Raw genomic sequence first — 12,479 nt, 5'->3', positions numbered from 1 at the left:
GGGGCAGTGGGCTGGGAAAGGAGCACTCGGGCATCAGAGACGTTTGGAAAGTTCACCCAACCGAGTGGGTAGATTTAGGGACACAGAGAGTTTGGAGCAGTGCAGAGAGGGAGCTGCTGAGACTGACGGGGTTGTTGTTGTTGTTTTGTCGTTTTGTTGTTTAGCAGTAGAAATATTGATATAATGCGTTAGCTGCTGATTCCTGTCACAATGCAGTGTAACACAGACATAGAAACCTCAGTGCCATAAAGCAACAAGCATGTATTTAATCTGGGCATGCAGGGAGCTCAGCTCATCTGGGCTGTATTTGGCTAATCTTAACAAGGCTTACTAGTACATCTTTGGTCATGTAGGGGAAATATAATTAAAGACCTAATCTCCCAACCCAAAAATCCTCCTCACAAAGATAGTAGGAAATCATGTGTATTATTAAATGTCACGCAGACAACCCATTCCATACAAGTTCTCAGGTTCAACAGTTATGAGCCCTCAAGTGGGTGGACTTGCCAGCACCATTTGTCCTAGACGGTGCACCCTAAATTTACTTGGAAATTGGGGTGGCCATCTATGTTAGCTAATTGGCTATATCCCCAGGAGAATCAAATTCTCCTATATTAAAAATTAAAAAAAAAATTCCAGTGTAGTTAACATAAGTGTTATATTCATTTCAGGTGTGCAATATAGTGATTGAACATTTCCAAATATTACTCAGTGAAATTTTCAACAGAAACTTTTAGGACCAGCGGAGGTGGTGTGATATATTCAAAGTGCTGAAAGAAAAAAAAAATCTGTAGCCAAGAATACTCAATCCAGCAAGGGGATCATTCAGAATAGAAGGAGAGATGAAGAGTTTCTCAGACAAAAGTTAAAGCAGTTTATTTTTACAAATTCTCCCATCTTTATGACGGGGTGGCTTCACACATGGATCCTGGTGCCCACTGAGGTTAGGCTCCTACCCTGGCACAGGAAGGGGGAGAGAGGGGTGCTGTCTTCCTTGGTGTGAACAGTTCAAAGGGAGGGTTCCCAGGTCCTTGAGAAAGACATCCCTGGGTCACAAAGCTGACAAAAGGCCAATCTGTGTTTTTCAAAGGACTCATATACATTTCAAAGAGAGGAGAAAGCACCCACGGTCACAAGTTTCCTAAAGTAAATGCTGTAAGAAAAAGGATGGGAAGGGACTCTCTTTCCTTATGTCAACAGGGACAGTAAGCCTCCTATTTCTAATATAATTTGTCCTTATAGTGACCCTGGCTGGGTTTTCTCACACACGTGTTGTCCAGCTGGCTGTTGGCTGATGTTGGACATCTTCACCTGGAGAGGCTGTGCTAGCCTGAGTGTCCCTCCTGTGGCAGAGGGCAAGGCAATGGCACAAGCAGTGTCCAGCCTCTGCTAGACTCACATTCCCTGAACTCTCAGTGGCCCAGTCAAGTCACAGAGTGTGAAGGCACTAACAGTATGTGTCAGAGCTGGGGGTAAAGAAGGCTGAAGGACTGGAAATACTTTCATCATCAGCCTATTGCAGATGGGGCCAAATATCAATCAGTTCAGGATTTGAGTTTGAAACATCTGTGAGGAATCCAGGTGGAACTAACCCCCAGGGATGTGGATATTAGGGAGGGAGCTAAGAACCCGACCAACAGGTTTATTAGTGGTAGAGGTGATTTATCAAGTGGCAGTGGGTGTGGACGTAGATAACCTGGAGAGTATGTGTGGTGAGAAGAGTGGAGAAGGATAGAACCTGGCACCAGATTCCTCTTTCTCTTACCCTGAGCGAAGGACTTCCCACCCTCATGGTTGGGGAAAAGGGCCCTGCCTGCTGCAGGTCCCCATGCTCCTTCCTTCTGTTCTCTGTGCCTGGGCCCCTTCTTTTAATCCTTGCAGGGACCACTCTCCAGGGAGAGCCTAGAATTCAATGCTGGCCTTGGAGTTGTGCACAGGAAGGCTGTGCTGGCATCCTGGGGTTCTGGGTGGCCTCCTTCTTCTCTCCAGCTTCTCTCTTGCAGGTGTGGGCTCTGGCCCTCAAGTGCACATCCAAGGGCCAGAGGAGGACGGGGTCCGAGTTGTGTGCATGGCCTCGGGATGGTTCCCGAAGCCCCAGGTGCAGTGGAGAGCTCTCAGTGGGGAAAAGTTCTTGACATTTTCTGAGACCCACGCCCAAGATCCTGAAGGGCTATTCAGTGTGGAGGCCGCTCTGGTGGTGAGGGACAGCTCTTCAGGGAATGTGACCTGCTCAGTCCTCAACCCCATCCTGGGCCAGAAGAAGGGGATGGCCATTTTCATCCCAGGTCAGCACTACTGCCCACTCCCAGCAGGGTGGGATGGTGTGGCCGGGGGTGTTGTTGTGCTTGGTTGGGCTGTCCTGTGCCATGCTCCTGATGGTGTGTTTCTTGGCACAGAACCCTTCTTCCCCCAGACTTCTCCTTGGAAGCCAGCTTTCCTGGTGATCCTGACTGTGCTGACACTCCTACTCCTTGGGGCTGCCTTTTACATCAAGAGAGAACATACTACAAAGTGCCGGGAGATGCAGGAATGGGAGAAACTGCACAGGGAAAAGGAGGAGGATCAGCAGACAAAGAAAGAGGCACTGAAGGGCAGAGGTAAGGCAGGACAGAGGCCAAGGCAGGCAAGAGTGGCAGCTGGTGCAGAGGACAAATTGACAGCAGGACCCTTGGCCTGAAGCAAGTAGCCGAAGAGGACCAGAGAGGACAGCTGGGGCTATGGAGAATTGGTGGGTCTGGAGTTAATTCTTCCTCTAGGACACAGAGAGGTCCTTTTCTGGGGTCACCAGGTGCAATCTTTGGTATTCTTAGGGATGGGAGTTCATACTTATTTTTCACTTTCTTTCAGATGAACTCCAAGCAGATCTTGGTAAGTAGTGTCCTTTTACAGAACTTTCTGTGTCCCCTTTGTAGGAGACATTCTGGTTCTTAGCTCACCTGTTTCCTGTGTTGCCTTTCAGACTGGAGGAAATCTGTTTACCTGGCTGGTGAGTGACTGTCCAGATGTCCTGAGTCTCCCGTGGCACCTAAGCCCAGGTGTCCCCTCTCCTTGTTTCAGGCAGAGACATGTGGACCCTTGCCTGGGGCAGAAGTGGAGGCTGGTGCGAGGCAGACCCTGCTCCCTGGTTTTTCCCCATCTGGGCTGTTGTTCCCATCCAGTGCTTAGAAACCTGGGGTGATGGGGATCCCTGGAGTCTATTTTGCATCTTGGATTTATTCTACTGCTGATGTACTCGCCACATTTCTGGCTTTTTAGCCTTCAATGCAACTAGTTCTCAGTCATCCTGGATGCTCTGAGATTTTGTTAAAGGAGTCATAAATAAATGGGGTCATTAAGTTTAGCAGTGTGATCCCTCCACATAACACCATCCAGGGAGAGTCTTTTCTCTCATTCCTGGAGGTGCCGATCACAAAATGGTGGGCAGACGAGTGGGCAGACTGTGGGTGGGAATGTGGTGGCATGAGCTGTCAATGGTCCAAATTAGTGATGTGTTTTCTGAGAACGTTTGGCCACTTTTAAGCCAGAGCTCAACTAACATCCTTGTCCTTAATTCATCTCCCCTTTTGTATTATTTCCCAAATATCTCTTTCCTAGAAAACGTTGTAATAATAGTTTCTTACATTTATGGGATAATGTATATTTTATTCCCTAACATATTTTCATCCATTGTGTAATTTTTGACCTATTGCAGCAAAATTGAAAGCAGATAGAATAAAAAGTGTTTTTTTTTTAATTTTGAGGTTTTTAAGTCACAGGACAATAAATGACTTGGCAAAGGTCGCACAGCAGCAGCAAGCAGGAGTGGAACTCAGCCTGCAATGCAGACTTCCTGACCTGTGGTCCAAGGAATTTCCCATGACACCCTGCTGTCAGCATGTGACAGGAGGTCATCTCCTCTCTAGTCTCCCCCTCCTCTGTTGGTAGTGTCACCTGGAGCACAGAGGGGAGGCAAGGGACAGTAAATCAGGCTGAGCTGACTTGTTCTGGCTCATGTCTTACCAGGGTGTTTTCCCTTTCAGCCTGGAGGAAGGCACGGCTGTATGCTGGTAAGTGACTCAGTTTCCTGTGGCCTTACCTCTGCAGCCTCAACTCTGCCCCCTTCTCTGTCAGTGGACCCCACACCAGGATGGGGTTGGTGTCCCTGTAGTCCTTGTCATGTTTTCTGTCTCCTTCCAAGGACTGCAGGGAATATCTTTGGGAACACAGATCTGCCTCCATTCTGACCCATCCTCTACAGTAGGTCACTGTTAGGGTTAGCAACACCCTCTGAACACAGCTGTTCAGCTGATAGTTTTGTTGGTGCAGTGACAACAGGCTGGTCATTTATAAGGACAGGTGGAACATGGCAATGACTGTGTACGTTAGAAATTGCTGTCTCTATAAGATTTCAGAAATCATGGTTGCCTGCTTAGAACTCAGATCTTCCCAAGGGGAATGCTTTTGAATGCATTTTACCCTGCTATTCCTACCGTTTTTGGATGTAGTTTTGGTTTTCCTGTTTTTTTGCTGTTTCTCTGGAATGGTGGTCTTCATCTTGCTTCCTCGTGCTCTGATTCCTTGTCCAAGTTGGGTTTCTTCCTCTAAACCTCTGTGATTGCTATAGAAGTAGTTTCTTTAGGTCAGCTGTTCTGAATCTGAGATCCAGAGCTGCCACAATGTTTATGGACCCTTGGTGGTGGGTTTGTCAGATTCCTAAAATTATATACAAAATCCTATGTATGTATTTGTGTAACAGAGGCAAGAACTTAATTTTTTTTAAGGACAGTAACTTATAGTTGTTCACAACCATTGTCTCTCTTTTTAGGAGAATTCTGATTTACCTGATGGGTTGATAGTGGTTGGGTTTATTAGCGGCAATGTGTGAGGATTGCGATGGAGGAAACTCAGAGGGGTGAAAATTGTTTACCAGAGAAAAGTTGGGAGCAAATAAGGGAAGGAAAAAATGGTTGGGGAAGAGAGAAGGAGATGAGAAAGAAAGAGGTTCCATGATTCCTCTGGAAAGATTTTGGGTGCCTCAGAGTAGTGGAAGAGAGACCACAAATCACAGCCATGGTGGTTCAAGCGGGAGGTACATAGAGGATGTGCAAGTTATTTGGGTGCATGGAAAGTAATAAACTCCTTGATACCTGTTTGAGAGGTTTCTGAAAAGACTTACATCTATTTTAAGGTGTTTTTTTTAAAAGATTTTATTTATTTATTTGACAGAGATAGAGACAGCCAGCGAGAGAGGGAACACAAGCAGGGGGAGTGGGAGAGGAAGAAGCAGGCTTCCAGTGGAAGAGCCCGATGCGGGGCTCGATCCCAGAACTCCGGAATCACGCCCTGAGCCGAAGGCAGATGCTTAATGACTGAGCCACCCAGGCACCCCTATTTTAAAGTGTTTTGAAGTAATTTTCTAACTGAGTTTGCTTCTGATACTGAGACCATCACAACCTTCCAGTAGTAGTTGGGACGGGAATGTGATCCACGGGGATCCTAACTCAATGGAAGGTTATCCAGAGCACCCTTTAGCACTGGGGTGGGTTAAGAATTTGGGCTCTTGAACCTGTGTAACATGTGTTTTTCTGTTCTGGCTGTTTCTATTTATGATCAGGGATATAGACTGTGAGAGCAGAGAAGGGGGCGCCAGGGGTGCAAGACCCTATGGGACCAGATGTGTGAGGAAAACTCCTTAGAGAGCCTCACTGATTTTTGGGATTTATTCATTAAAAATGAGGATCAAATAGTCTTCTTTTAGCTTCTCCTGTTCTCTGATAGATTGAAATGCTTGTGTTTTAATGTATGCCTTGTATACCTTCTTTTCATTTTCTAAGGACAGACACCCTTATAGTAGAATCAACATGTTCACATTGATAGGCTCATAGTGTGAGGTGAACAAATGTCTGATCTCATCTTATTCATGAAATAGGAGGAATAACTTATAATAACTTATAATAGGAGGAATAACTTATAATTAAAGACTTGCTGTGGAAATGAGGTGAAGAATGCACTTGAACCACTGGAGTGCATAGCATAGCTCTGGATACATTGTAGAGTCTCAGAATGCAATGCCAACTCCGTTTCTCCTCTTCCTTCTCCTCCTCCTGATTCCTCTTCTTCTTTGCTAATATGTGTCAGTTGTCACATAGAAATGTATAGCTGGGTGTCAACTAATGTGTTGGTGAAGAAGGAGTAACGTTTCCTTTTCTCAAAATGTGACATGGGTCAGCCTATTTCATGTGATCTGTTTCTATAAGCAAATCAACAGAGCTGGACATACCATTTTATCTGAATAAACACGAGTAAGTGAGAATAGTAGTCACATGTTTTCACAAAATATTCAAGAAAATGTCCTGTTCTTATTTTTATAAGTGCTCTAATTTTGTTCTGGAGTCTCTGTCTTATTGGAGGTAACAGCATTCTCAGTGCAGACTTTTCAGGGTTTTATGACATATGTAAGTTTTGCTTTGATCAGTTAACTTCCCTTCTTCTTCCTAAAAGGGAGTATGAAGGTCAGAGGAGTTTATGTCTTGTGTCACTGGGGGAAAGGTTCCTTGTGTTTTCCTCTTGTTCATTTCAGGACCTCACCCTGTAGAAGGTGGCTTGATATGGTCCTTAGGATAATTGGGTTTGGGGTTCCATCTAGGTGTTTGGGGGCATTGTTGTTCCCCATTCTGCCCAAATCCTCTCTCCAGTTCCTTAATCTTAATTACAACTGTAAAGTTCTCTCTGCCAAAACATATTCACATTTTTTGGGGCATAGGACATGGCCATATTTGGGGGCTGACCACATGGGGTGTTTCCTGGTGCTTCTGATCTCTCTGGGTGCTTATAGGGAGAAGCAGATGACTAGACCCAATAGTTCTGGGTTTCCCCTAACATATAGGGATATTTTCCCTCCCATTACCCCATGAAATGGGGAAGCAAATTCATTACTTTCCGTCCTCTCACTGAATATATGTCTTTCCTGTTTTGAACTTCTCTCTCTCCCCTTCCTTGAAACCTCTCCATTACCTCTTGACCGGGCAAGCTTTCTCTGGTGCCTTATCCCGAGTTCTCCTCACCAATGGCTGATAGTCATCCTCCAAGTGCAGCTCTGCCAGGTTGAATTGTCTCTACCATGGCTTCGAGTCATCCTACAAGTTCAGTTCAGTCAGTTCTTCATAAGTAAATGGAGGCTTCAGAAATTTTGATCTCTCCAATTCTTTCTCAAGAAAACCTAGCTTTCAGGATGGATGTGTGGCTAGATATTGAAGAAGCATAATTTGATAGTGAAATCAGTGCAAAGACCCTTCTTTTTAGGTCAGTATTCAGTCTCACAGTGATGTTAAGCTTTATGGCTTGGCTTTCCTAGGAAGGTTGTAGCAGAATGCCTCTCTCTCTCTCTCTCTGTGTGTGTGTGTGTGAAAAATAAGTTCATCAGGTGAATGTTTCCAAAACATTTTTCCCTATAACTCTTGCATCAGTATATTTCAGAGGATAGATACCAACACTGTTATGTACAGTCTCCTCAAATCTCTGATTTATTGTTCACATTTGTGAAATGTGGTTTTCTTGTAGATTGGCGGAAGGAGAAGTTCCAGGCCAGTGAGTTACTTCACTTCTTTCTGGGTGTTCCTACTGCTGCCCCCATGGCTGCTGACATCTCCTTCAACTTGCTGTGATGATACAAATGCTGGCCCCATCAATGGTGGAGGGGTGGGTTGGGGCAGTGAAAGTCACATAGCTGGGATTGGTGGGTGTGACTGATATTGGATATAATTGGATATCCTTCCATCCTTGGAGTCCAGTCTGGCCTTCAAGTGCCCTATGACAGGTCCAACCCTCAGATCAGTCTTATGCTTGCTTCTTCTTGGAGGGCTGTGTACTTGAACCAGAAGGCCTTAGCCCTCCCTGCATGCAGCTAGGTGTCTGGGAGTGGGGTGGTGGTTGTGTGCCTTGTTATGGGGCAGGGAAAGGCCTTGCATGATTGGCAACTCTCTCTGCAGTGTCTGTCACTCTGGATCCAGAGTCTGCACATCCCAGGCTTGCTGTCTATGATGAAAACACTAGTGTGACCTGGAAGGATACGACCGAGGGCATAGAAGAGGAAACCTGTAGTGTTTTGGGTCATGATGGCATCACATCAGGGTGCTGTTACTGGGAGGTAGAGATCAGGAATGGAGGCAAAAGCGATTGGGTTCTGGGGGTCTGTAGGGGAGATGTGGAGAGGAAGGGCTGGTATGTGGAGCTCCCAAAAAAGGGGTTCTGGGTTGTGGGGAAATATGATGATAAATTCTGTGCCCTTCCTGAGACTGAAGTATCCCTTGGGAAAGTTCCCCACAGGGTAGGGGTTTTCCTGGACCTCAAGGAAGGGGATGTCTCCTTTTACAACATGGCTGATGGCTCCCACATGTTCTCCTTCTCTCTAGCTTCCTCCTCTGGGACTCTGTTTCCATACTTCAGGTTGAAGCCAGGAGATGTGTCCCTGACCATCTGCTCTGTGTTAGGAGGACCTGTAGAGACCCCTGTGCCCCTTAACAATTCTCCTTCTTTGGAGGAGCCGGTGAGCCTCTCAGGGCAGGGATTCAGCTCAGGCTCTGGTGTTGATGCTGCTCTCCCAGGGGCTGAATCTCCATTACTCCCCTGCAGCCCTGAGGCTCTGTCCCCATAGAGCCCCAACACTGTCCCAGACTCCTCATGGTGGCTCTTCCTGAAGCTGCAGACTCCCTGGGGCAATAGCCTCTGGGTTTAGTCCTGGGTGACCTGGTGTCTCGCCCTCCTCTTTTGGGAGCAGACTGCTGGGGTGTGTTTACGAGAATAGTCAGTTCATGCCTTATGCTCAGGTATTAGAAGATAAATGTTGACTGTTTGAGCTGATATGGGGTAAGCTGAATTTTGCTATTGGAGGTCATTTTTCTTTTGATCATGAAAATTATTTCATGGAGTCCTTGTATTTTTTGATATGAAACGTGATGAAGTCTGAATTACTCTGCAGAATTAAATGTTGTTATTGTTTTTTTTATACAGTTTGAGTTGTGCAGATGAACCCAGGGGCTATGGGCGGGTCACAGCTCTATTTTGGGAAATGTGCACTCTGACCAGAGATGTTGGTCATCCTAAAATTTCTGAAGAAATGGATGGCTGATGGACTTTTAAGAGGAGTGGACAGTAATATTCTATTGTATATACTTCCTATTCTGGGATGGATGAAATATTCTTATCTTATAAAACCTTAGTAAATATCTGTTATTTGTGAAATACTAGTGCTGCGTTATTTCAGGGAATTAAGGACAAAGATCTGATTTCCCCTTGTGAGTCAACAGCAGTTGGAGAGAACAGATCTCCTACCAGAATAAAGATGTGAGTGAAGAAGAGTGTTTTCAGACCCCGGGTTAATTGCAGAAAGCTTTGATCATGAGCACAGTTCCAGGATCTATGTACTGCTTCTCAATACTTTCAAGTCCAATTGTAAAGGTGGATAGAAACTACAGGAAACAAAAGGAAGCCAGACTGTTGAGGACTCAGACCTTCAGGAATGGAGCTTTGTTCACTGCTGAAGTAAAGAACTCTGACCTGCTGTGATTCTGGGAGAAATGAAAAGACACAGAATTGGAAAAAGGAAGTCACAGATCTCAGTTCCTGCCTGTGACCAAACATAGGAAAAGGACTGTAGTAGCTTTGCATATTTTCTCTTTCTTGTCATGTAGATGTGTCCTTTGTATTAATTATCTATTTTCTCTCTCTCTTCTTCTTACCCATGGGATTTTATTCAGGTGCTAGTGGTGATATTTAAAATACTGTCTCTAAGAAACAGAATAGTCAAAAGGATTGTGACTGAACTTGAGGAATAAATAATATAACAGTGTCGAAGTCAATGCCTGGGACTGCTTACTTGTTCCATTTTGGGGAAAGAGTGAGAACTTCTTCACTTGAAAGTGTAGCCCTGTAGATGGGTAAAAATGTGAAGTTGTTGTGTTGGAATTTCCAGTGTGGGTAAAATGGTCTATATGGGAGTTGAGAAACTAAAGGTGTGAACTGTGTCCATTATCAATTTATTGCCTTTGGGTTCATATCTACCCTGTATTTTCCGTATTTGTTGATACTGGAGCTGGATCCCGTAAAGTTTTCACTTTTCCAAGTGGCACACTGTTAGCCTTTGTCAGTACAGTGCACCAGAGGGAACACAGCAAGACATAGTAGGGGAAAAAGCTTTCTTCTTCTTTTGGTGCTTTTTTTCTTGATCCTACAATGCTACTGCCAGCAGCCTGGAGAAGACCTAGCTTCTCTCACCTTTGGGTGAATTCGTATGGCATTGCAGCAGGCTCTGTTCTAGAGGGCTGCTTCCCAAGGATCTTGCCAGTTCTCTAGTGGGAGTTTTCCTGCCCAGCAGGCTTGGCCTGTGGCTGGTTGGAGAACTTCTTTCCCTTCCTGGGGACCCGGGTCCCACCTTCTCCAATAAACGTAATGTCAGTCTTGTTTTCTCAAATATCTTCCTTTTTTGAGGGCTCTACCTCAGCCCTAGAGGTAATGTCTGCTTCCTGCATCTCCTACTTCTGGTTTCTTTAGAGCTTTCTTTTACCTCTTTCATAGTTAAACACATTTTGCTTAATAATTCTTTATATCACATTTCCCCTGTTAAAATGAATGATGTGGTTTCTGCCTCCTCACTGGGCAATGACTGAAAGGAACATCTAAACTGAACTATATTTTGGAGGAAGGCACTGCACTGCTCACAGTCTGTGGGAAAGGGTAGTGGAGGAATTTTAAAATGTATTAAAATGTTCACCCCAACAATAAAGTCATAAATATCCTTTTGGGATCTTTATATATATTTTAATACTCTATGTTAATATATTATCTGACATGTTCATCTCCCCCTTCCCTATGGCTTGTGGATTTATGACACTGGATTACTTTCAGATGGGCTATGAGCATATTTCCTTTGAAATGGAGAGGAAAGGAAGGTATGGGTATGATATGAATTATCCACACAAATAAGAGGAACCTTCTGAAACAAGTGGACCGCTGCCCATGTAATTCCAGAAAGAATGATTGAAACCATCACTATTGGGAGGAGTGAGGTCAGCTTCATGGCAGAGTGAGTCCTTCTATTTGTCTCCTCCTTTCTGTTTACAACTAGTTGGACATCCAAAACCCAACAAAGGAGCCTCTGCACAGCACAGGGAGATGCCAAAGAGAGCCACCTATGTTCACATCTGAAGGGGTGTGGATGGGGTCTCATGGAGCCCAGAGCCCAGGCAGCAGCCTGTTACCCGAGCTTCTACAGTGGTGGTAATGCTCGCTCCTGACTCCTCTGGCAGAGAGAGTGGGGTGGAAAGGGGTGAGTGAAAGGCTACCTGGCCCTGTGGGCTGCAGCTGGTGGACCCCATAGTTTTTAAGCCACAGATCAGTGTTCTCTGAGGCAATGCATCTGTGACTTCTGGGGATGGAGGGCGGAAGGGAATGGCAAGGGAAGGAGACAGACAAGAAGAAACATTTTATGCACTGTCTGCCCTGAGATTTCAGCAAGAGAACACCCAGCACCACTGGGACTCCCGAACTTGAGGATCCTATTCTTGTGTGTGTGGCACACCCCAAGCCCAAGGGCTTAGTACGTACTGCCCCTCCTTGGTTGCCAGCCTCTCACTTTTTTTTTTTTTTTCGGACCCTGGTCTAAACAGCCACCAAGACTGCGCTGGTAAGAGAAACAAAAACTTGTGCTATTCTGCCACCTGCTGGAATACAAAAGAAGGGCCTCTAACTGCCCACCTATGAACTGTTAGAATTAGTTAACAAATCTTTACCAACATGCAAAAGGTGTTGGCTACTTCAAATGATCTTGCTGAGGAAGATCTCATTATAGAGCATGGAAAATCATGACGACATGGTTTTGCTAAAAGAAAATGACCATTCTCCAACAACTAAACCTAAAGCTACAGAAGACTGTGATCTAATTAATAGAGAATTCAAAATAGCTGTCATGACAGAATTCAACAAGATACAAGAAAATCAGGCAATTCAGGAACTAAGAAATAGAATTAATGGATAGAAGGAATATTTTACCAAAGAGGCTGAAATTCTAAAAAAGAACCACAATGGAACCTCCAAGAATTCTGGAGCTGAAGAACTCAGTAAATGAGATGAGGAACACATTAGAAACATTGGAAATAGAGCAGATCAGATGGAAGGGACAATACGTGATCTGAAGGATAGAATCTAGAAATGATTCAGGTGGAAGTGGAGAAAACTAAGATTTTTAAATTTTTTTATGGGACAAAGTAAAAAGTTATATTCTATTAATTAGAAGGAAGACGTCAATACTAATGTTAACTATTAACTTCAGTTAGCTGTTATTTCCTAAGAAACAAACACATATGTTATTCAGTAGTCTATTTTTTTTAAAAGACTTTTTTTAAAAAGCTTATTTGTCAGAGAGAGAAATAGCACAAGCAGGGGCAGGCTGCAGGAAGAGGGAGAAGCAGGCTTCCTGCTGANNNNAGGATCCCGATATGGGACTG

The 12,479-nt window shown here is 44.7% G+C and overlaps 1 protein-coding gene across 1 annotated transcript in view; it reads left to right on the top strand.

Annotated features, from left to right (window-relative positions):
• The window catches only part of LOC103682270 (butyrophilin subfamily 1 member A1-like), an 11,570-nt gene extending 1,734 nt beyond the window's left edge, over positions 1-9,836 (top strand). The window contains exons 2-8 of the mRNA XM_040644617.1: positions 2,004-2,285; positions 2,397-2,671; positions 2,848-2,868; positions 2,960-2,986; positions 3,884-4,046; positions 7,540-7,566; positions 7,968-9,836. Of these exons, the coding sequence (XP_040500551.1) occupies positions 2,004-2,285; positions 2,397-2,671; positions 2,848-2,868; positions 2,960-2,986; positions 3,884-4,046; positions 7,540-7,566; positions 7,968-8,632 (1,460 nt within the window). The 3' untranslated portion in view covers positions 8,633-9,836. The remainder of the gene's footprint in view (positions 1-2,003; positions 2,286-2,396; positions 2,672-2,847; positions 2,869-2,959; positions 2,987-3,883; positions 4,047-7,539; positions 7,567-7,967) is intronic.
• Positions 9,837-12,479: the final 2,643 nt, after the last annotated feature.

The sequence above is a fragment of the Ursus maritimus genome, unplaced genomic scaffold, assembly GCF_017311325.1.
Source record: "Ursus maritimus isolate PB19 unplaced genomic scaffold, ASM1731132v1 scaffold_30, whole genome shotgun sequence".
NCBI lineage: Eukaryota > Metazoa > Chordata > Mammalia > Carnivora > Ursidae > Ursus > Ursus maritimus.
Note: the sequence above shows the minus strand (reverse complement) of the source record. Positions and strands in the feature narration are given on the sequence as shown.